This window comes from Phalacrocorax aristotelis, chromosome 6, assembly GCF_949628215.1.
Source record: "Phalacrocorax aristotelis chromosome 6, bGulAri2.1, whole genome shotgun sequence".
NCBI lineage: Eukaryota > Metazoa > Chordata > Aves > Suliformes > Phalacrocoracidae > Phalacrocorax > Phalacrocorax aristotelis.
In genome coordinates, this window is record NC_134281.1 from 31658559 (window position 1) to 31681209 (window position 22651).

General features: G+C 40.4%; 1 protein-coding gene across 5 annotated transcripts in view; it reads left to right on the plus strand.

The window, feature by feature from the left end:
* The window catches only part of RASAL2 (RAS protein activator like 2), a 186827-nt gene that overhangs the window by 129021 nt on the left and 35155 nt on the right, over window positions 1-22651 (plus strand). For all 5 annotated transcript variants that reach the window (XM_075096862.1, XM_075096863.1, XM_075096859.1 and 2 more), the window contains exons 4-5: window positions 6634-6740; window positions 19916-20025. In XM_075096862.1, coding sequence (XP_074952963.1) covers window positions 6634-6740; window positions 19916-20025 — 217 coding nt within the window. The remainder of the gene's footprint in view (window positions 1-6633; window positions 6741-19915; window positions 20026-22651) is intronic.

Genomic DNA, 22651 nt, shown 5'->3' on the forward strand with positions numbered 1-22651 from the left:
CTTTAATTTTGTCAGCTGGTATGTATTTTCACCAGGGTAGAAGAAACCATAAGTAAATAGTGACTGCACCCAGCAAGATCTCCTTCTCATTAGTGCTGTCACGTGAGCACTCTGAAACAACCCTAAAGAGACAATAAGACAAAAATAGTCTCTTCTGTCGTAATGAAGTTGTGAATGCCATACTGTTACTGAATGTATATGCTGTGCTGATACATCATAAACTGCCTTGGAGTATGTTGAATTTTTGTACATGTTGAAATGCTTATTTACTTTTAAAAAGCTCTAAAAGTGAATTAGATACTCCCTTTTTAATAGGCTCAACGCAATAGTTTATTTGGAATGGAAGTACTTGAATTAGCAGCCCAGCTGAATATTCCCACTTGATGAACATCCACTCACGCGTATAAAACATTTTCTAAAATGACACATATATGTATGTTGGTTTCTAATTTTTTTTTAAATATATGCATATAGGAGGAGACCCAACCATCAGCGTCAAAAGCACCTTCATTATTATGCACTGTAGTAGGTGATCAGCAACTTGCAATGAAAATAGTTAATAAAAATGTAGCAGAGTAGAAAGGCAGTATCTCTGGTTTGGTTTGTTTTCCTGCCTTACAAGTTAGAAGTTTTAGTGTACTGTCTTTGTAAAGTAAGTACCTTTACTTTGTACACTTTACTTTGTAAAGTGTAGTTCCTGTTGTCTGTGAAACATATTGAATCTCTGGTGGTTTGTCTCTGTAGTAAACCACTCAACTGGTGGTTACATCTATGAATAACATCTTCCAAAACTAGTTACCAGCAGCAAACCCGTAAGTTCTCCAGCCCTTCCAGGCTTAGATTTGAGCATGTTATTTCTTTAAGTGTGTTTGTAGAAGAAATACTAAGTCACAGAAAAAGTCAAGTTCTGCAGGTTTTTATTCTGTATTTGTTTTGTAGTTAATCCATAAGACTGATTGGCCTTTTGGCAGAGTAGAAAATAACGCTGAAGGAGGCCTTGAAATCCTTTAGTCCTTTCCTAGTACGTTGCTTCATCCTCACTAGGGTCTCTTCTGTCTCTCCTCTTTGAGAGAAATGTTCGCCTATCCCATTTTTACAAAGCTTCAATAACAAAGATTACTTTTCCCCAAATCCTTCCTCAAGATACTCTCTTATTTTCACCCCCTAGGAGTCAGTTATTTACCTGGGGACAATTACTTTAGTACAATTTTATTTTAAAAATAAATAATTGCCCACAGGCCCATAAAGGGCAACTTACTTAATTTTCATGTCTTATATTCCTAATGTACTACTTCCCTCCTGCCTCCCATGTAGGGTTTATCACACTCTAATAGTGCCTTGTTTCAAGTTAAGACTGTAAACGCTTTACGACAGAAATGGTTCATGTTCAGTACTTAGTCTAGCCATGCTGCGTCCTGGTAAGAGGCCTCTAAGGCAGCACAATATTTGAAATATATAATAACCTGTCCAGGCAGATGAATTTCTAAAATGGCGTAGATAAAAAGTAAGTATTTAGATTGTTTGTCCACGGTGGTAACTATTGCTGCATGAGTGCTACAACCTTTAAAACAATGACAAATTTTGCTTAAAAAACAAGGGGTTATAGTATGTGTAGCTTATTGATCCTTCCTTCAGACAAGAGGCTAATTGCAGGATTGTTTGGTTGTTCAGCTAATGCTCTGACCAGCAGCAATTACCATTTTCTCACGGGGAGTGCCAAGGTAGCTACATAAAGGGGGTGAAAATATTTGGGTGGGGTTTTGTTTTGTTTCAGCTGGGGGCATTTTAATACAAGTGCAGCTGAGAGGCAGTCTTTGGGAGTACTTGGTTGTATTTGTAGGTAATCGGTTGTATCGAACTGGTTTTGTGTTTTCCAAATGCCTGTAATTAAGCTAGACTTGAGAGGTAGAATGAATTGATTCTTTTTATGAATCGTATTATCTATCCCCTCTAGTTGCAGACCAAGGTACCATCATATCAGGGTGTGTGCAGACAAAACAAAAGGAAGTCCCAATCCCTGAAATCTTATTATCTTTCTTTTATATTTGTAACCAGTAGATAATATACACCAGCCTTCGTCCTGGTAAAGACAATACAAAGATATCAGATAAAGATATTTGGAGAATGAATTTGAGGATGTTTGTTGTTTTTTTTTTTCTCCCTCAATATAATTTATGTCTTGGAAGGAAATATTAATTTTTTTCAGTAGTACGATTTTTTTTCAATGTATAGTAAATGTATCCTTTCACGAATCCAAATCTTCCTTGCGCATCCGAGTGAAGGATGTTGTAGCAGATAATTGGTCAGTGCAGAGCCATGTGTTATTATGAACTGCTAAAAAAACACAGCTGATAAAATTGTGACTTTGATTATTGATTGTGATTTTTTAATTGATTGATTGGTTATTATGAACTGCTAGAAGTCAGGTTTGATAAAAGGTTGGTGTGCAGAATGTGACCAGGCTGAGAACTTTATTGTAGAAATGTAGGACCTGCCAGCCTGGAGCAGGTGGTCTGATCTGTTGTTTGCTGTGACAGAGAGCAGTACCAGCCCCACAGGAGTAATGACAGGCAAGAGTTATGCTTGCCAGCACGCTTCCCCCTTTCTGCATCTCCAGGTAGGTCTTTGGGACTGCTTTAGAGTCACCTCCCGGGCTTCATAAGCAGGAACTCAGATCTGGAGATGGTCTTGCCAGTCCTAGGAGGATACAAGCCCAGTCTGGAAGGTGCCGCAGTATTGACTTAAGTTCCACTGAGACCGTGCAGTAGTTTCATTGCATTGCTCTTTGCAAAATCATGGACACCCCTGTAACCTTTCTTTCTGTGGCCATGCTTGCAAGTTCAGTAACTTAATTCTTTTCACTGTAACCCCTGAGGATGTTTCTTTGTTCCTGATTGGTTTTCCTGCCTTTCTCCAATCCATTTCTAATTCAGAAAAATGGAGATAGAGTAGCAAGCACTGTCCTGCAAAGCCAGGAGGTTCATTTCATCTTTACTTCCTCCACCGGGAGAAAAAGCTTTTCACAGTAGAATACAAATTGCCACAACAGCAAGGTTTCGGATTTCAAGTGGCCAGAGCACCCAGCAATAGGAAATTCAGATGGAGTCCAAGAGCTGCATCCTGACCGGAGGTCATTGAGGCTACGCCGCTGTGCCCAAGATGGTTACCTTCAAAGGAGGTCAATCGTCACCACTACTCATAGTAGTAAGTGGCACCTGTCTTACACAAACCTGCCTTCTGGCCAACAAAACAAGCTTTGGTGTTGCAGAGGGTAGAGTGGCGCAATATAAAGATGTGAAGAGAGACCTACCTTCATTGTATCCTTGGGCAGTTCCCTTTTCGGAGGCATCTGCTGTTAATGAGTAAATGTCTCAGCTAATTTGTAACTGACTATTTCTATGTGTAAATATTTATTTGCATAAATATTACTTCATATCACCAATCTATGAGTTGCTAAATTAAAAGTGTCCCATAGGGATGTTTACAACTCATTTGTTTGATGAATTTTTTTTTTTAAGGTTGAAAAGGGAAACATCTGTCTACCTTGTTGGGTTTTTTTTCCTTCCCAGAAATTGAGACTGGATGAAGAGGCCTTCATATTGTTTATCCATAGAAACAATGTGATTTATCTGTAGTCTTGGTCCCTGAGTGTGAGCAATGCAGAAAGCAGTTGTAATTTAATACTAAGCCCATGAGAGGTGCATTGATTTTTACAGCAGGTGAAGATTATGCAGGAGTAGCCTCTAGCATTACTTGTGGAGCAAGGGAGGGAACTGTCTTAATTTTTTGCCTTGTGGTGACAGTATAGATTTATTTTTTTTTACACAACTCAGCAAAAATACTGTTCTACAGGCATCATAGCAGGTTGCTTTAGCTTTTGATTTCCAGTTAACACATCTCGACAATTTTGCTATGTCTAGATGGTCTTTTTCCTGCAGACTGAGCATGTTGTTCATTTGCTCTTGTTTTTTGGAAGGAGAAGAGAGGGAAAGGTAGTTTTATTTTTAGTTCATTGCAGGCACCTTGTGAATATTTATTTTCCTTTCCCCATTTGGTATGCTTCTGTGCTGTTCTGAGAACAGAAGAAACTCATTTTACCAATGGAATCTCAGTGGTTTATTTGCAGAGCTTGAATTTCTGCTGGGTGGATGTAGGGGGAAGAGGGAAGGCAGGGAGAGCCAGGCGTGTTCCTTGTTGTAGCTTTTCAAATCTATTTGGTTTAAACTTAAACTTTTTCCTAAACTGTCCCTCCTGCAGAACTTATTGTTGAAAATAGTAGGGAATTCAGGCTCCTGCTTTCATTTATGACTCAGCGAAGTTAACAGACTGTGTTAAATGACTGAAGCAGCTTTGATGTGATTTCCTGTGTTTGAGAAGTGGAGAACGCCAAACCTATTACGTTACGCATTACTATGTGATGTAAAATAAAAGGTGCTCGCCTTAGACCCCAGTTCCAAGTGAATATATCACTCCCATTTGCTTGCATTACATTTACAGTGAGAACAGCAGAAGCAATCGTAAAAATCCTACGTAATACAGCTCTCTCTGGGAGAGTTAGTACTTACAGGTGCTGCAGAAAATAAGTTTCCCTTCGTAGAGGCAGGGGGAGGATGCAGTGATATAAAAGAGTGCATCTTCAGATAAAACTAGCAACCTCTGCAAAGGCTCCTGAGGCGGTGGGACTGACTGTTATTCAAAAACCTTGGTCTAGCACTGGCCCTGCTCCAAGCGCTTTGTTCTCTAAAGGTGCCCTGACAGGGGCTTACCCTCCAGCACTGGAACAGGTGATGACTTCTTAGCTGTAAGCAAAAATGCCCGATGCTGCTCATCAGCCGAACAAGAAATCTCCCCGAAACAGTATTGCTCTATTGCAGTTATTGCGAGCTTTGACAGACCATGATTTACTTGGTCAGTGCAAGCAGGGCTTGTGCATCATCCTCATGGTCGGCAGCGAGCGGCTGTGCCCTGCCCATTTTCCCATGGTAGCTTACATTGTGTGTTAAGAATTGTTTGCCCAGTTTAAGAGGCTGTTCTCCCTCTTAGCAGTTTTTTCCCCATCAATGGTTAAAAGCAGACTGAGAGGCTGAATGTTAGCGGTTTGGTGTTTTAAAAGATAAATATCTACAGTGTGAGACACTAATACTGCAGGGTCCAGATTTCTTAGCCTCTCGTTCAGTGTGCTCCATTTTGTCGTTCTTCAAGCATCCATGGGAGATACGTATTATAACTCTGGTGAAATCAAAATCCAGTATGCAAAGGCATCACAAGTAATGTTATCCCTGAAGAAGGCTTTTCGCATTTTTTTCCTTCGGTTATGTTGAGGAGAACACTGCTCTCGTGGCACCAGCTGGCTGTCTATCTCTGTAAACCTTTTTTGCTGCTGTGAATCAGGATATACAGTGAAATTTTCTGTAGCGGAGGGAAGCCGGCAGTTGGGCGTCTGTTAATAGCCTGAAAGTAACTAATGAGGATGTGCAGTCGGAGCGATTGATTGAATAGCTGCAGTCCTGTGTGTTTCTTTTTCACATGCTCGCTCGCTCTCTGCAAGCTGTGGGAAGGGAGGGGGAACGGAGAGACCCAGCTTTCTCTTAAGTGGAAGTAGCACGGATCCCCAGGGCCAGGCGGCCAGAAATGGAAGTTTAAGCTGCATCTGTCTCTTGAAAGGAAAACGGCAGGAGTCAGAATGTCACTGTCTGGAGTCACGGCTTACTCCTTTTCTTTAAGATTCAGAAGATAACAATGGACTTTCTGCTAAGAAGTGATTTTTTCCCTCCCCATGTTGGGAGGTGTTTTGTGAAGCTGGATTCGTTTAAGTCTGGCAATTGAGCTGGAGATGGGCAGCAGTTGTGATAAAGGTATCTGTATGTATATGTATGTTTATCTAGCTATATATAAAAATGCATATACGTACAGTATATATGTATTTTTGTGTAGAGATTGTTAATACTATGTGTACTTTATTATGCTATTATTCTAGTATTTGTACTAGAAAAAGATATAAGTGCATTTTTTATGAATATTTGTGCTCGTCAGATCAGCCTGCCTGGATTTAAGATGCCAAAGTCATATCTTAGTAAGGTCATGTTGCCAGAATGAGGAGAAGTTGACCTATTTTTTTTTTATCTGCAGAGATATATATGTCATATTAGCTGGGCAGTTAGGAGTCTTCTGCTGGTTGCATGGTTTGAGCAAGTAGTGTGATCATATAAGACCGAACTTTGACCTTTGTGAAATTGCATTCAGCTGTGACTAAAAATGAGCTTTCCTGTGTCTTGATTTTAGTTATCTGTTAATTACGGCATTGCTTATGTTAAAAAAAAAAAAAGTTATCTGAACACTATCTCAGAAACAGTAATAAAATACTAAATATGTTTAGCTATTGATCTTTACCAGCATTTTTTATTTTAATTGCGTATTGCCTACAATCAAGTCAGATTCAGAACCTTGAATCTGTCCGTGGAAATGCAGTTGTAATTTAGTAAGTAAGAAAGATGTAGAAAAATAGGTGAGTGTAATTCATCAGTTTAGTAATGCACTTGAAACTTTGCTGTAGCGTCAGTCCTATAGAGCATAAAACCTGACTATTCCCCACCTCCCGGCACCCATTCACCTTCTTTTTCCTCTTTTCCTTAGAGGTCCCAGCAGAGAGATCTCCTCGCAGACGGAGCATCTCCGGGACCAGCACCTCTGAGAAAACCAACTCCATGGATACTTCGAATACTTCTCCTTTCAAAGTGCCAGTAAGTGTGCCTTTCCTGCAAAGGAGGAATTTTTCTCATTGAGTAGGAGGAGGAGATTAAAATATCACAGTGTATAGCTCTGAAAAAAAGAGACTAGTTAATATTTCTAGTTGACCAGGAGGTATTGCTATTAACTGTCAAGTATTATCAATGAGATTTCTGGTGGATTTGTAACTTGCTTCTTTTCCCTGGTTTGATCTGAAGTTGCAAATAGTGAAACATCAATGTTAATGTGGGCAGCGACCTATATAAATACTTTTGAAGTTGCCGCCAGGGATCGCTTTACATATTCAATTTGAATAGGAAGAAGTTCCTAAGGGAACACCAAGCTAAAGCTTGGTGGTAGCATGTTATTTTTCCCTCATGCCAGTAAAGTACATAGAAAATTGCAATGGCTTTATAATTTACTTGGAGGCTGATGAAATACCTGCAGGTGTGTTAATTGCTCTTTAGCTCTTCAGTTTTTGTCGCGAGTTCGGTTGGCTGTGAATCTGCATGAGGCTTTTTCAGCTAGAGTCTGGATTTTCTTGCTTGTGTCAGTCTTTGGTCAGCGTATCCAAGAGCACAAAGGCCTTTCTATTATTAGACCGAGGGCAAATGCTTTGAGTTAAAATGAGGTGCTTGGTAATTTTTTATCAATATTTGTTCATGTTTTAAAATATCTAACTTGAATATTGCAAATATTTTCATAACCTTCTTTATTTTTGGCAAGTAATCTGCCTACTTTAAAACCTGAGGAAAACCAGGAGAATTATCTAGTGAATATTGTTTCTTTGTGTATTCTCTTTGGACATGAGTACCATTTCTGTACCTTAGTGTATATGTTCTTGCTTTGCTTTAGATAGCATTCATCCCTTTTAAGCACACTTCTTAGCTCACTTTAGATCCGAACGTGTGTGAAACTTGCTTTTTGATTAAATTCTACATAGTGTCATTTTTTAAATTAAAAAAAAAAAAGCCAAGGATTTAATGAGCTATTTAAATTATAAGCTAGATTGAGGTTGGTCAGAGTATATGGAATATATGGTGTTTAAAGCAACCTGTAAGCATGTGATTTATTGGAATCGAAAAGGGGACCAAGGAAGCAGTGAATATACTAGGTGTCCATACTTGGTCCCTTTTCAGAGTGATAGAATACTATAGATTGGAAGGGACCTTCAGAAGTCTCTGATCTACCCCTGCTTCAAAGCTGGACCAAATTTTCTGAGGTTGCTCAGGGCATTTTCCAGTAGGGTGTTGAAAACCTCCAAGGATGCAGTTTGCATGGCCTTGCTTGACAACCTGTTCTGATGTTTGACTATCCTCATTGTGAAGAATATTTCTTTTGTAAATGCTTTCTTGTCAGAACAAAACTTGAACTTCTAATGTCTGTTGAAAGACCATGAATCACATTTTCCTCTAGTTGAAAAAATATCTGAAGTAGCAGTTAAAGCAGATATTAGCCTTGAGAAGAGAAAGATCAGAGGGAAATCTTAGCAATGCGTATAAATACCTGATGGGAGGGAATAAAGACAAGAGAACAAGAGGCAGTGAGCTCAAACTGAAATTCAAGAAATTCCATTTAAACGTAAGAAAAACCTTTTTTCGCTCTGAGGGTGATCAAACGCTGGAACAGGTTGTCTGGAGAGGTTGCGGAGTCTCCATCCTTGGAGGTATATTCAAAAGCAGGCTGGACACACGGTACTAAGCATCTTGCTCTAGCTTACCCTGCTTTGAGCAGGGAGGTTGGACTAGACAGTCTCCAGAGGTGCCTCCCCACCTCAGCTATTCTGTGATTCTATGAACTGTCCTCTGTCACTTCAGTGACCTGTTTTCTGGGTGGCACTTGGGGGGAAAATAGGGTCTTGGTCTAGTTGCATGTGAAGTTGTGACAAGAATATTCTGTTATATCTGAGATTTTTATGCTGAGCCCATGGTCCACATAGTTCCAGGAAGATTTCTGAACTCTGAGAGCCTTCAAAAGTTCTACCTTTTCCTGTCTTCATTTATAAGAAATTCTCTGTTGTCTGTGTCTTCATCTATAAGTAATTGCCCTAGACTGTAGATGCATACATGTGTTGTCATAGTCTTTGTCTAACAGCTGCAAGCTACATATCAGAAGTGTTTGATTACTACCTGTATCGTTCCTTTTATATGCCTCCTTTTTTCTTTGTTCCTCATTTTTGTAGTTTTTTAGTGTTGATCCTATCTTTTAAGTAATGTTTTAATGTTTCTCTAATAGTACTCTAATACTTCTTAGCTCCTGCTCCTTTTCAAAACAAAAACCTTGCAGAATGTTTCTCATTTCCCTTGGCAGTGTATTGGGCTTTTAGGACTCTGGCAAATAGGCTCAGGACGCAGTACATGGCTGCCTTTCTTGGGCATAAACCAGCAAAAAAAACTAGAAGCTATTTGTGCCACGTGTAGCTGGTATTATGCTGCTTTGTCTGCCTGGCCACCTGTATACCCAGGAGCATAATGCACCCTCCTGTCTTTCTGATAGGAAAAGGCTTCTGGCTTTGTAGGTTTTGCTCTGAATAACCCATTTGTATGCTGTTACTCCTTAACAGGTTGCAGTGCAGGTGGGGGCTGAGATCACCCTGTTTTAAAACATGCCAACTTCTGATCTGTTTAAAAGCGCAAGCTGCAATTAGAAGTCAGATTGCTTAAGAATACAGATGAGCTCAAGCCAAAACTACAGAAATAAAATACCCTGTTAACTTTGTGGATTGGCACACGTCTAATAGGTGGATGATAAGATAGGGAAGAATCATGTTTCTTCCTTTGATTTATATTAAGAATTTCCCAGCTCTCAGAAGTAGGTAAGATGACTTGTGTGTCTCATGGAAATCTCAGATCAGTGATCTGAGAAGAGCTTCAAATGAAGGATGTAAGGGGTGCCTATAATGGCTTTAAATTTGTGTGCGTGAGGTCATCTTTATTTGACAGGGATTTATTGTACATATAAAGGAGATTAAGAGAACTTGTGTTATCGTTTTTCCAAAACATTGACACCTACAGTATCGGTCAGAGGGCTATAGGCAGCCGCAGTGTAGTGCTGTCTCAGTTACTCTTTCTGTGGACCTGACTCTGTGCCATACCTCTTCTACTCACTGCTTGGATTTCTGACAGAAAGCAGTTTAAGGCAGGGGACAGCTTAACCTTCTTCCATACTGATGGAAAATTATGCTGAGACTTTCATAATAAGTTGCTTTTACAGCTTTTTAAGTTTGCCTCTCAGAAAGCTATTTAAAAGCTGTCTTCTCAATAGGACAGTGGCTTCCAGCATGTTCTGTGCAGTTTTTTTTCCTTTCAAACGCCAGGCAGTGGTACTCACTCAGAACAAGGCATCTGTTTTTTTAATACTACTAATTGGCATTTGTTTAGCATCTGGAATTTTGATTCATAACAGCATAATGGCCTTTAAGCGAACATTTCCTTGACAAGACATTTTTTAAGTAGTCTCTTCAGTGGCAGTGGTCAATGAAGGATTTATTTTTAAGGGGCTGACATGCAAAGTTCAGGAAACTTGCCTTCCTACCTCCTGCACGTGCACTGGAGGAAAAGACATACTATTTTCTGAAAAGTAGAATTTCAGTAGTTTACACTCTTACTCAGGACTAACCACTACACAGACCGGCATGTAGGACATGTTTGTTCTGGTTATCTCTCACCAAGGGGGATAAGTGGATTCTGCTGATGCTTACATTGCACAGCAGAAGGCATACACACAGAGATAAGCACCATTGGTGCTTGTCCTTTCTTTTTCTTCCCCGTTTCTCCAAATATTATTGTCTGCAGGTAAAACATTAGTCTCCATCTAGGTTCAGTTGTGTTACTTGCCCTTTGACAATTTCCAAGCATATCTGGGAGGAATATTGAGAAAGAACGGAAGGGCATGAAAGGTAGGAAAATTGAGGTGAGGAAGTGTGTGTCTTCTTACATATAGACAGATGTGTGCCTTTTATAGATACGCATATATAGTAAGAGTCATATTGTTAATAATTATTTGACTGAGCAAATAGGAAGGCAGACGGAACTGGCTAGAAGTAGGCATCATGACGCATAGGCGGGCGAGAAACCAGCTTTTCCCTTCCCACACACACTATGTCCTGGCAGAGTGTCTCAGTCTCAGTGCATCCCGTTCCCTGCTGTTGCACTGTCCCGGTAGCACTGCGGCAAGCTACCATATTTTCTCATTTCTCGGCTATTGGAATTGAGGGACCAGGGTAAATATAAGATTATAAAAATCTTCAAACCTCCTCTATTGGCAGGGTAGAGAGGAATTGCTAAACCCCTTTTCAGACTCGCATTATGCTCTCCAATTTTTGTTTCTTTGGGGTAGGGTTGTTAGTGAGTTGTTATTATAAATAACATATGATTCATCCATATCTGCTAGCTATTAGGGAAAAAAGACAAGAAAAAGGGAAAGAGGTGCAAATGAGATAGGAAAGCCAGAACACAATCTTTGAAGTAAAGAAAATTATTTTTATAGGAACCCTGTCTGAATGTGATGGGAAGACTGGTACTTACAGATTGCCTTCCTTGGTTTGTTTCTGGTCGAGAGTACAATTGGATCTATAGAAATATTGTCTGCCTCTTTGCTCTTTAAGAGTACTGCTAAATGGAACAGAAGACAATGCAGCCAGCTTAAGTGAAGGTCAAAGCTTGATGAGATCTCGCGGCTGCCCAGCCTCATCTTTTATGCAGTCAGCAAGATTGTTGCTTCTCCAGAGCACTGCTCCGCTACCGACATGCTGCTGGGTTAGGACAAGTCTAATCTTTTCTGGCCATGTGACCTGATGGCATACAAATACATATTTTTAATTCTGCACCAGCACCAATGCAGAGATGGAATTGTTGATGTACATTAATGTGAGGCATTGTGGCATCCTTAATGAAAAACTGTCTGTTCTAAAATCTGTCCTCCCTATTGTAAGATTAACATTTTTTCTTCCACTTTCCACTCTTTTCTCACCATAACATGTTTGTTTGACTCTGCTTTAATTTTTTATCATTTGCCTGTGATGTGATGGCTTAGGTGTGCTGGCTATTCCGTGGATTTTGTGTTGGAAGGCATAAATGGGTGATTGGCTATCTCCAGGATGCTCGCCAAGTTCTCATCCATGCCTGTCTTTGGTGGTAACACCATTCTTAGGCTCTATAACCTTCACAATATCATTCTGCCACAGCGGATTTGTTCATTAGGTCAAATTTTAGCGTTGAGTCAGATAACGAGTATATCCAGTCCATGACACCGTCTGGTAGACCTCAACAGCAGGAACATTATTCTTGTGTTTGGTGTAAACTTGACCTCATCTAATTCCCCTGCAATTAATGTAGGGGAACTGTGAAAGTATATCGCTTTAAACACCGGTCATATTCCAGTCGTCCTTGGCTTAACAGTATTTAAATGTGTACCGACTCATTCTGTTCTTCACATCCAAATCATGGCTTAGTCAAGTTATGCAGAGTCTAATTAATGCATCCTCTGCAAATCAGTCCTTCTGGCTCTTTTATCACTTTTCTTGCTCTTCTGTTTTTAATTCCCTTCAATTGATTCTCCAAGTTCTGGTACTAAAGTTCACAGGAATGTGTGTTATCAGTTTCTAATTGCTCACAACCCTTTGTAGTATTTCTGTCCTCCCTGGCCCTCGCTTAACCTCCTAATTTAATATAGCTCAGTGTAATTAATGTGCTGTTTAACTTTTCTTCCAGATCATTAACAAAGATGTTAAACAGAAGCAGCCATGCCACTATCCCCACCACATCCCATTGGACCCTTTCCTCTACCTTGATACCTTATCACTTGTCGTAATTACTCTTCTTAGATATTCCTGCAGCCAGTTCTCGGGTTTGTGTTGCTAGCTTTGACAGAGTTCACTTCCATTAATTTTTCTAATTAGTATGTGTGTTGTATTATCAAAGGGTTATCTGAAGTTTGGGCTGCTTGGGCTGCTTTTACTGGCCGTGTGCCAGGGGACTAAAGAGTCAGGATCACGAAAGTTATTGCCTCCTTCCTGACATGAGGGAAAGACAAAAATGCAGCCACTTGAAATGTGGTGGGGTAGGTTCGAGACCATCACTTCTCCACATACTTCACCAACTGCAGCCAATGTGTTGACAAACCATTGTTTGATTAAACATCCTGGTAGACTCAGGTGACCTGATTCGTATAATATTTATTGTTTATCACTGTTGTTTTGTTGTTCTCTAGACAGACTTCTGACCTTTATTCCTTAACTCCTGGATATGGGCTTTTAAGGATGCTCTTTTCTCATGCTACTGCCTGATGTGGGCAGCTCCGATGACGGCAGCCAGCCTCAGCAGCCAGGCTCTGCTCCCAGTCATGTCCATGCTGAAAACTGTGCTGAACTGGGATCTGAAAAGCTGACATAGCTCTCCCCAGCTATCTGGTAGCTCTTGTTTCTTCATGAATTTTTAAATATGATTTCCAGTGACTTGGGATTTGATTCCTTTAGTACTTTTGACTGCATATCAAGCAGAGTACATGCAATCTTATGATACATTGTATTAATGGCTGTATTATTAAGGTATCCCTGTTGCGGTATCCTCTCCATTTCCTTGTTTTCTTATTATTGTTTGTCATGGTTTAGCCACTTAAACTTTTTCATCCTATTCTGCATCCCGCCTGTGGCTATAGACAATTTTTCACTGGAAAGTTGAAATTGTTAACCTGGCCAAATCTGCAGTGCTGTCCCATCAGGGGAAGAATATCTTCCTGTTCCTTGCTGTTGATCAGCTTGTGTCCTGAAGCATGATAATTGCTCACTCTTGTTATTTTTAAACCTGACTAATGCAGCTACATATGTTGTTATTCCTTATATAAACACATAATCCTTTTTTAATCTTGCTGAAAAAAATTTGTATAATATCTTGTGGTAGAGAATTCTGTGGGCTGATTTATAGATAGCATTAGAAAAGTCTCCTGACAATCAGTTAAATGTGCTGCCTCTCCTGTTAAATTGCCCCTTGGTTTTCTTATGTAACAGGGTGCATAGGGAGCTTAGTTAATTTCCGTTCTATTTGTTTTATACATCTATAATCCCTTCTTGCTTTTGTTTCTAAAATAAATAGTTGGTCTTTAAAACATATCATTTTTAAATCCCCCTCTTGTCTGACTTTAATCAGTTTATACTTCTGGAGTTTAGTTTTGTTCTAGTTTTCTTGCTGAGATGAGAATATCAGAAGAGAGTGGTGCATTACTGTGAAAGCTATGGCAGATTTACCTAATACCACTTCACTTTTATTGTGCTTTATCCTTTGTTTATACATTCAAACATGTTTTCCATTGTTTTCTGCCAGTGGACAAACCACCTCTTCAGTGACATAGTGCCAGGCTTTTGGGATGAGTTCATGGTGGAATTTGACTGTTGTAATCACTGTCTTGTTCTTTATATTACCACCAAGGTGTACACATATTTGTTTTCATCTGCTTTTCTACTGTGTGAGTGGCTGAGAGCCTTTTCAAAGGTAGTCACTGCTAATATTTTAATAACGAGTGTTACTGAGCTGATAAGCAAACTTCTCTGCCTCCTTGCTAGTTGCACTGGGGTTTTGTTGGTCTACATGGGATTGTAAACTTCACCATGTTTGCTCCTAATCCCGGGAATATCCTGCTAGTGTATATTTCTGTTTTATGACCTGGCTATCTTCCCCTGCTTCTTTGCTTCCCACAGCTTTACAGCATTACTGGCACTGGAGAGCATTTCACTTGGCTACAATTTTTTTTCCAGATAGCTGCTTGTAAGCAACTTAAGAAATAAAATGCTTCGTGTGCTAACAATGCACGGTAGTCAGGAGGCAGTTCCGCTGCCACCCATAGTCACTCGGGTGTTATCTTTATACACATCCAAACCTTCCCCTCAGAGAGAACAAGTCTCATCGTTCTGTAAATGAAGTTACCCACCTGCTGTTATTAATAATGCATTAGTGCTCCTCATCGAGAATTACAGATGTTCATTGCAAGCCTCCAAAAGCCAATGTGTTTGTTCTCAGAAATACCTAACGTAGGTAGCAGAGCTGCAAACCACAGCACTGTATATAAGATAAACCTTTATTGTCACCCATTTTACCCTGGTTTTTGTGCTTTGAAACTTCCACTAATAATGTTGCATTTTATCAATGGATAATTAATGTAATAGTTAGATATATAGTTTTATTAGTTCATGGCTGAATTAACCTTTCACTTTCAAAACAGCAAAGACAATCGTTATTTATTATGCATGGGCTGTTCTCTCCAAAGTGAAGAATCAGTGTGTCTACAGGGAGCAATAGTCGAAGAGTTGAGTACTCCATACTCAGGCTGTTTTTGAATACGTTGGACCGTTCATGTGCTGTTCTCCTGAGATTAAGGACAGGCAGACAGTTGTCATCTGGCATGGAGTGAGCATTTCCCAAAGCCAAAGCTGCCCTGAACAACCACCATCCCTGAGTTTAAAATACTTGGGGGTCAGAGTTTCTATGCATTCCCTGTGCAGCTATGGAGGGAAGTTACAAAAGCCTGCTGAAATTATCACTTCTCCTGTGGCAATTTCTTCTTGGCAGAGTGAGAGAGATGAGTTGCTTAACTTCCAAATGAGATTAATAGAATTCTCAGTGGGGTTGAACTATTTTTAGATGTTGTATCATTGGATTTCTTGCCCCAGTGTTTGATGCTTTTGGCTGAGATGGTGAACCTGCTCTGAACCACAGGCCTGATTGCGCGTGTGCTTGTACTCTCTCTCCGCCCGTTCACCTAAACCTGTGGCTCTGAGGGGAATTTGTACTAAGCTTTGCTGCATTAGGTGTGGACTATCAAATCTGTCTCTTGAGGGATTAAGGCACAATTCTACTACAGTTACTCTCTCTCTGGACTCCTTAAAACACTATGTTTACTCAGTACTGATCTTTTCAGATTGCATCCTAGCTAATTTATCCTACTAAATATTTTGTACTTTTTCTGTTAAGAGCATAGTCTCATAATTTCTGACAGTTTGGGTAATAAATTTATGTCTTTTTGTTGGAGGGTGTGTGTCTAAGCAGTAAAATTCCCACTTTTAAAAAAATGTTCCATGATGACTCTTAAAGCTCAGACACTTTGTTACATTTAGGTAAAAGAAAGAAAAAGCAGTGTATTTTGTGTTGAAATAAGTATTTAAGAGAAATACATAGACAATAAGAAGTAAGGAGTTTTTTGCATTTTTAATGGTACAAGCTACAGTTATTAGCATTGGCAGGGATTTTTTCTCTAAAGAAGGTAAAGGAAGAGGAAAAAAACCTTTCCATTAGGTGGTATTGTTGCAGATAGAAGTTTATTTTTCATCACTACTTCTTTTTTATGTCTGCATTCAGTATTTAAAAGTATTTTCTTTGGCAAATGGAAGTCAAAAAGCTCTGCTCACTTCTGGCATGAGTGAATTTTTCATGCTGCTCCCAGGTTGTCCATCTGTAAGCACTGGTCCTACATGAACTGCCGGCAAAGTGCAGAGAGCAAATATTGCAAATGTTTTCAGGTCTTTTGATGGTGACCAATAAGTACAGTCTTTGTTTGAGTAATTTTTATCCTTAAGTATGTTCTTACCCTAATATTATTTTTTTTGTGGTACAGTCAACTCTGGATAGCCTTATTCAACCCCAGATAGCATATTTATTTCATTACGGAATGGATTATGTTCAATTAAACCAATAACATATTTCACTAATGTTAAAGCAATGCTAATTTAAATTTGTGCATGCACACAAAACTGAATATTCACGGTCCCTTTCTGAGTGGGATTTGGAATGATTCAATATAACTACTTTTGGATCCCTGCTGAATTGGATCAGCTTTGTCTTCCTTGCCCTTAAGGGGAAAAAACCACGGGTTTTTGTGTTTGCAATTTGAGTAGCTTGAGAGGTACTGGAATGAAGCCAGGGTCCACCAGATCTGAATCAGTGTAGTTGGGTTTGTTACCTTTTATGCTGAGAGGTCAGAATATATGAAAGTGCCTTTGAAAGTGCTATGCGTTCTCTGCTTGAACTGCAGCAATTAGCCCCAAGAGAAGCCCAAGAGCCTGTATTGATCACGGGTTTTTTCCAAAGGCACTTTTTCAATACCAAGACCAAGACAAGTGCAGGTACATGGGTAGAGTTTGAGTGGCGCACACAGCTAAAAACACTGCTTCCCTTTTGACAGTACCTTTTCCTGCAGCACGCTATGTAGATTTGGGGCGCAGAGGGTGTTGCAGTATCTAGATATCAAGCCTTTTCTTTTCCACTTTATTTCTTATTTCAGGAGATATAGCAGCTTTCACCCCTGAGGAGCCTGCTGGCTGGCAAGCCTCAGAAATTGAAGGGCAGCCTAAAGTGTAGCACTCCCTTCAGATGCAGAGAACAGGTTTCCTCTTCCTTTGTCCCCTGTAGCACCATCCCACAGAGCATCCCAATTGCTCTGTGCTGCCCATGGACAGGCATGTGTCAGGCTCTGGTGTGTGTGAGCAGGTTGTTTCCTACACAAGTATTTGGGAGAGGATGATCTGCATGTGCTAGAAAGATCCTACAGCCATCATCCGGTATGGATAGGCTTTCAGTAATATATCACCATCCAAATCGCAGTGGAAGAGTGGAGACAGGCCATCTTGCTGTATGTGTTTGCTGAAGATGTCATGGGTGTGGGCCTGAGGAACTGTGGATTTGGTTGAATATTTTTTTTTAACATTTGACAGCTGAGCAGGACTCACTTGGCCATTCATCAAAAGAAGCAGAGTGAGAACGAGTGTGAGAACAGAACCTACCTACCAATGTCTACAGATAAGGGAATTGTGCAGTTTCAAGCAGAGCTGGGATACAGGAGTGAATTTTGTGGAAGAAGAGGGACTAACTGAATATAAAGGGACCAAGAACAACAGAATGAGGAATGGTAGAGGGGAATTGAAGTGTGTACTTGTTTAAAAGGAGGAGGATACATTTTGTTTTAAAAGGAGCACTGAAAGTATGGGAAGAGAAAGCCAAATCTGAGACTAGAAAATTGGTTTCGAGATGCTTGTGGTGTATGTCTTGCACCTGACCAAATGGGGGCTTTGCTGTTCAGAAGCAACTTCTTTTCCAACAGTTAACCTGGCAGCCACTGATGAGAGGAGGCTGATAGCCCCTTCCTTTGAATACTGTAGAATCATAGAGCAAGCACAGGTTGGAAGGGACCTCAAAAGACCACCTTTTGGGGGAAAGGGAGCCTGGATTAAATTATGTAACACCCTGTCCAATCATAGATAAACATCATTTTTTTCCTGAAGAGGTGAAAAAGATGTAAGATTTTTCAGACTAAAGATTACAGATAAAGTCATTTTGTGTTGTGATGGCTTAATTCTTGAGCCTGAGAGATGAACAAGTCTCATACTTCAGCCTGGCTGAGTCACATGGAACAAATAAAACACACTTGCTTTGTCAGTGTTCTGCATGGGAGAGAACAGGAGACCTTGTTTGTCTCCAATTTGCTGATTTCAGTATTACAGGAGGCAGCTGTGGGCAACATCTGTCACCTGTCCCAGACAAGCTTGTGGAGGCTTACCTTGCGAATGTGTCCAAAATTAGCTGTACTCAACTTCTGTCCTAGCAAAACACAGATGGTGGGAGAGAGGCCTGGCCCTAGCTGGCTATCACTGTCACCGGACCTTTACTAAAGTAAGGCTGTAGACTTACTGGTTCAGTCCGCGCCAAAAGAGCATTCACTTTGAGCAAATTCTACCAACCTATAAACAATCTATAATATTCTTAACAAGCATGGTTTCACTCACATTTGGTAAATCTCCTGACAGCAGTGCATGGGGTACAGTGGCTCTGCGCAGCTGTTCTCTGAAGGAGCAGAACAGATTCAGCCAGTAAAACGTTGCTTAATCCTGTTGGATTAAGAACCTCTGTATGTGCTTTGATCATGCCAAAGAATGTATATGCACGTATGTCTGCAAGCCCTGGAAATATTTTGACACAATATGGTTTATTTAAAATGCGTATTATGCTCAAAGTAATTTAAAGGGCTATAGGAGAAAAACAAAATGTGGGTGTTGAAATATGTCTGTGATTTCTGCACACGTACAGATGCAAGCACCCCTTTGTATGTCAGTGGTCAGATGTACTTACGTTATGCTACTGGTAATACAGCAGTAGCTCTTGATACTATGTACAAGGAGAGAACTATGAGGAGAGGCTGAGGGCTTGTTTATCTGGGAAGGAAAAGGCTATGGGATGATATAAGGCAGCCTGCTGCAACGGAGAGGGGAGCTACAAAGATGATGGAGCCAAACTTTTCCCTGTAGTGGCAGATGCTATAATGAGGCAGCAGCTGCAAACTGCTGCTTGGGAGGTTTCTGTTGAACACAAGGAGAATTTTTCTCACTGGAAGGGTAATGCAGCACTGGACTGAGTTTCCCAGAGAGGTGGTAAAATCTCAGTCACCAAAGGTTTTTGAGACTTAGGCTGACCTAGTGCTGGTAGTACACCCAAATCGAGCAGGAGGCAGGCTAGATGATCCCCAGAGGCTCTCTCCAACTAACAATGTCTTTCATCTGCAATTGTTTGGTGAACAATTGTAGTTCATAAGAAAAGTTACTTGGAGGTTTAGTATTTTTAGATCACAGGTAGATTGTTTGAGTTGAGTTTTGCTTCAAAGCAATACCAGGACTGGTATCAAAAGTCACTAGTACGTGAAATCTTTTGAAATTTTAAATTCTGGCTATTGAGACTATTGAAATTACAAATTACTATAAGGCTTACCTGCTATATCAAAATAAAAAAGGACAACCTGGGAACAACTGTGGGTGCATTAGAAGATCATAATAAAAGACATCTTGTACTCTTAATCTGACCAAGAATTAAAAACATGGTGTGTAAAGGGGGGGTAGGAAGAAATACTGATATCTAAGACTACTCCTTATTAAATTATAATTGTGGGGGTTTGGGTCTCTTGTATTAGTTGGAATTTGTTGAAATGCACCTGTAATGTGAGCAGTGCTAATTATTGCAATTTGAAGCTATCATATACTGGAACTGTCGTTACCAGTCTAGCCCTGCCTTTCTTCTGGCTGAGAGGAATCCCAGTACAGCACGTTCTGCAATCGTCACCAGGAATCACTGCTGAGCTTGGACTCAGTGACAGTGCATTAATTGATTTATTACTGGCATCAGTTTCCGTGTTTCACTTCTGCAACTTCTTGTTTTAGGGCTTCTTCAGTAAACGTCTGAAAGGGTCCATCAAGAGGACAAAGAGTCAGTCAAAGCTGGACAGGAACACAAGTTTCCGTCTCCCATCTCTCCGCAATGCTGATGACAGGTAGGGTTCAGTGCTTCTCCCAAAAGGATCTCTCCTCATCCAGAGGCATTCTGCAAAATCTACACACAGTATGCATATGCACTCACAGAATGAGAGCAAGGAAGGGGATTTAACTGTTAAACTGGCAGATGGATGGGTTTTGGGCTGACTGGAGTATGTTAGAAGTTATTTAGTATACTCTGTACCACTGACACAGGACTGAAAAATTACAGCTTTTAACAGCTGATGAAAAGTTGAGGTTAAGCATATGGATTCAACTACCCTTTTCTGCATCTGTTTCAAATAAGCTGCACGCTTCAAATTTCACGATACAAAACCACTGGATTGGTCAGCTTTAGAGAAATTTGCCTTGATGCGTGCAATACTTATCCGCAGGCCAGTATGAGGGATCATGCTGGTACAGGCAGATCAGTTCAGCTAGCACTGGTGAAGCACAGAGACGTACGGTGCAGTTCAGGTACTTTAAGAATCCTTGCTAATGTCAGTCAATTGAATAGTTACTGCAGCATTACTACAATGAACAGATGGCCTTTCTTTCAGGAATATGGAAAACTCAGTAACTTCTGACCATCTTAGTGCCCCACTTGGTGTGGTCTTGCTTGTTTAGTTTCTGGCTGGCAATTTAGGCTGGGAATGAATTGTATATGAGGCAAGCAAAAGCTTGTAAACACAGTTTTTCCTAACTATTTGTAAAGTCTCTAGACTGTTTTCATTAAACATTACTCTGTGTTACATTCCCCAGTAGCCCAGCAGGAGAACTAGACTGAGTGAAAAATAGGTTGCCCTGTACTTAAGGCCACGGCAGGCTTCTGTGATTTTACATTGTTTAGTGCATTTTCCCTTCTCCTTTAGCTGAGTTGAATTCATTAGTTGTATCTGTCATGCTGTGCTGCTTTAATCAACGGTGCTGACTTCTCCATCTGAAAAGCAGCATCATAAAATCATGGAGATAGTAAGGCTTCGGATGTTAGAGGTCTTGTTACATCCTAACATTAACAGAAAAGACTGCTGCTTACCAAATATGACTAATGATATGAATGATGTTGCTCCTGTAGTCATAGTAGTGTCCACTCAGTCTGTTTTGAGTCAAGTTTTGTTATAAATCACTATTTTCAGGGAGTTGCAAGATGGTTGTAAAAAGCAACTCAGTGAGCACAAGCATATTAAATAACGCTGCAGTGTGATAAAATACCTGTTATTTTTACCATTGTTTGCAACCAGCTTTGCTTGAAGTTTTGTAATGCAAAAATGTCTTGCTGTAAATAATGTATTTGTCTTTCCTTAACTTGGTACTCATGGTGAACGTGGACTGATGATGCTTCCTTTTGCAGTGTAAGGGAAATGGGGTTGTTCCGGAAAAGCCAAAAAATTTAGCTGTAATTAATCCCCACAACTTTGGTTTGGGACGTGATATTATACACAGCAAAGCCACCTTCTCTTTAAAACCAGATCCCCCTCTACTCACTGCTAGTGTGGGCATGAATTGTTAACTAGACCTGAATGAAATGTGGATTTTCTCCGATTGCTTGCAAAGCATAAAATCCAATGTGTGCAGTGATGGCATTGAGCATAGCTGGTCTGTTCTGTCAGTCCTCTCAGGTCTCCTTGGCATGGATTTAAAAAGGAGGATCCAGGAGCAAATAAATTGAGAAGTTCCAGTGGCAGAGTCAAGGCAGAGGTTTTAGGGACAGAGCCCTGGCAAGCGGGTGATGTGCAGGCTGTTAGACAGGGACAAGCCGGTGGTTGCTCTTTACTTACCCTCCTCATCTGGCCTGCTACAGTAGCCTTATAGCAATGCATCTTGCGTCTGTAAGGCCGGACATGGGACAATGTTTTGGGGGTTTTGTGACTTGATGCGGTCGCTTGCTCTAATGGAGTAAAGCATTTTCAATAACCAGTCCATGTGACCTTCCTCCTTCCAGAGGTATGTGTGCTGAAGTGAACAGAGGGCACAGTTTGGAGGCAAGGGAGATCATCTCAGAGTAGCCAAGCTGTGTGGAAAGCAAGCTGAGCTGAAGCTTATTTGGAGATAAATCTTTGCACAAATGAGTATTGCTGTTCAAAAGCAGGAGCCTCACCTCAAGCTGGTTGAAGCCTCGTGCTGCAGGTGAGGGTCACAAATTTCTGATATGCTTTCTTTCCAAAAAGAACTTAACAGCACTACTCAACCTTGTAGTTACCTTTTGTTGGAAAGATTGAAGGATTAATGGAGTTCTCTTTGCATTTGTGGTCAATCAGACGGTGCACCAATTGAATGTACCAACTTTGAAAGTTTAGTGTTAGAGATATTACTTTTCTGATGGTATTTTATAAATAAAACTATAAAGAAAATTCAGTTCCACTTTAAAGTGAAACTTGCCAATAATTTCTCCCTTCCCTCCCATATGTTTCTCTCTGTATCTAAGGGTGCCCGAAAAATGCAATGGGTGGGTAGAATAGCAGGAAAAACAACTTGGAAACCATGTGGGAATGAAGCACTGAAGATGAGGAACAGATTAGTATACTGGGAGGAGATGGGCTGAAGGAAAGAGGAGGCTAGGATGGTTGATTTGTGTTTAGAATTATGGTGTTGCTTGGGATTTTTCCAATGGGTGAAATCAGGGACAACTGTTTCTGCGTGAAGGAA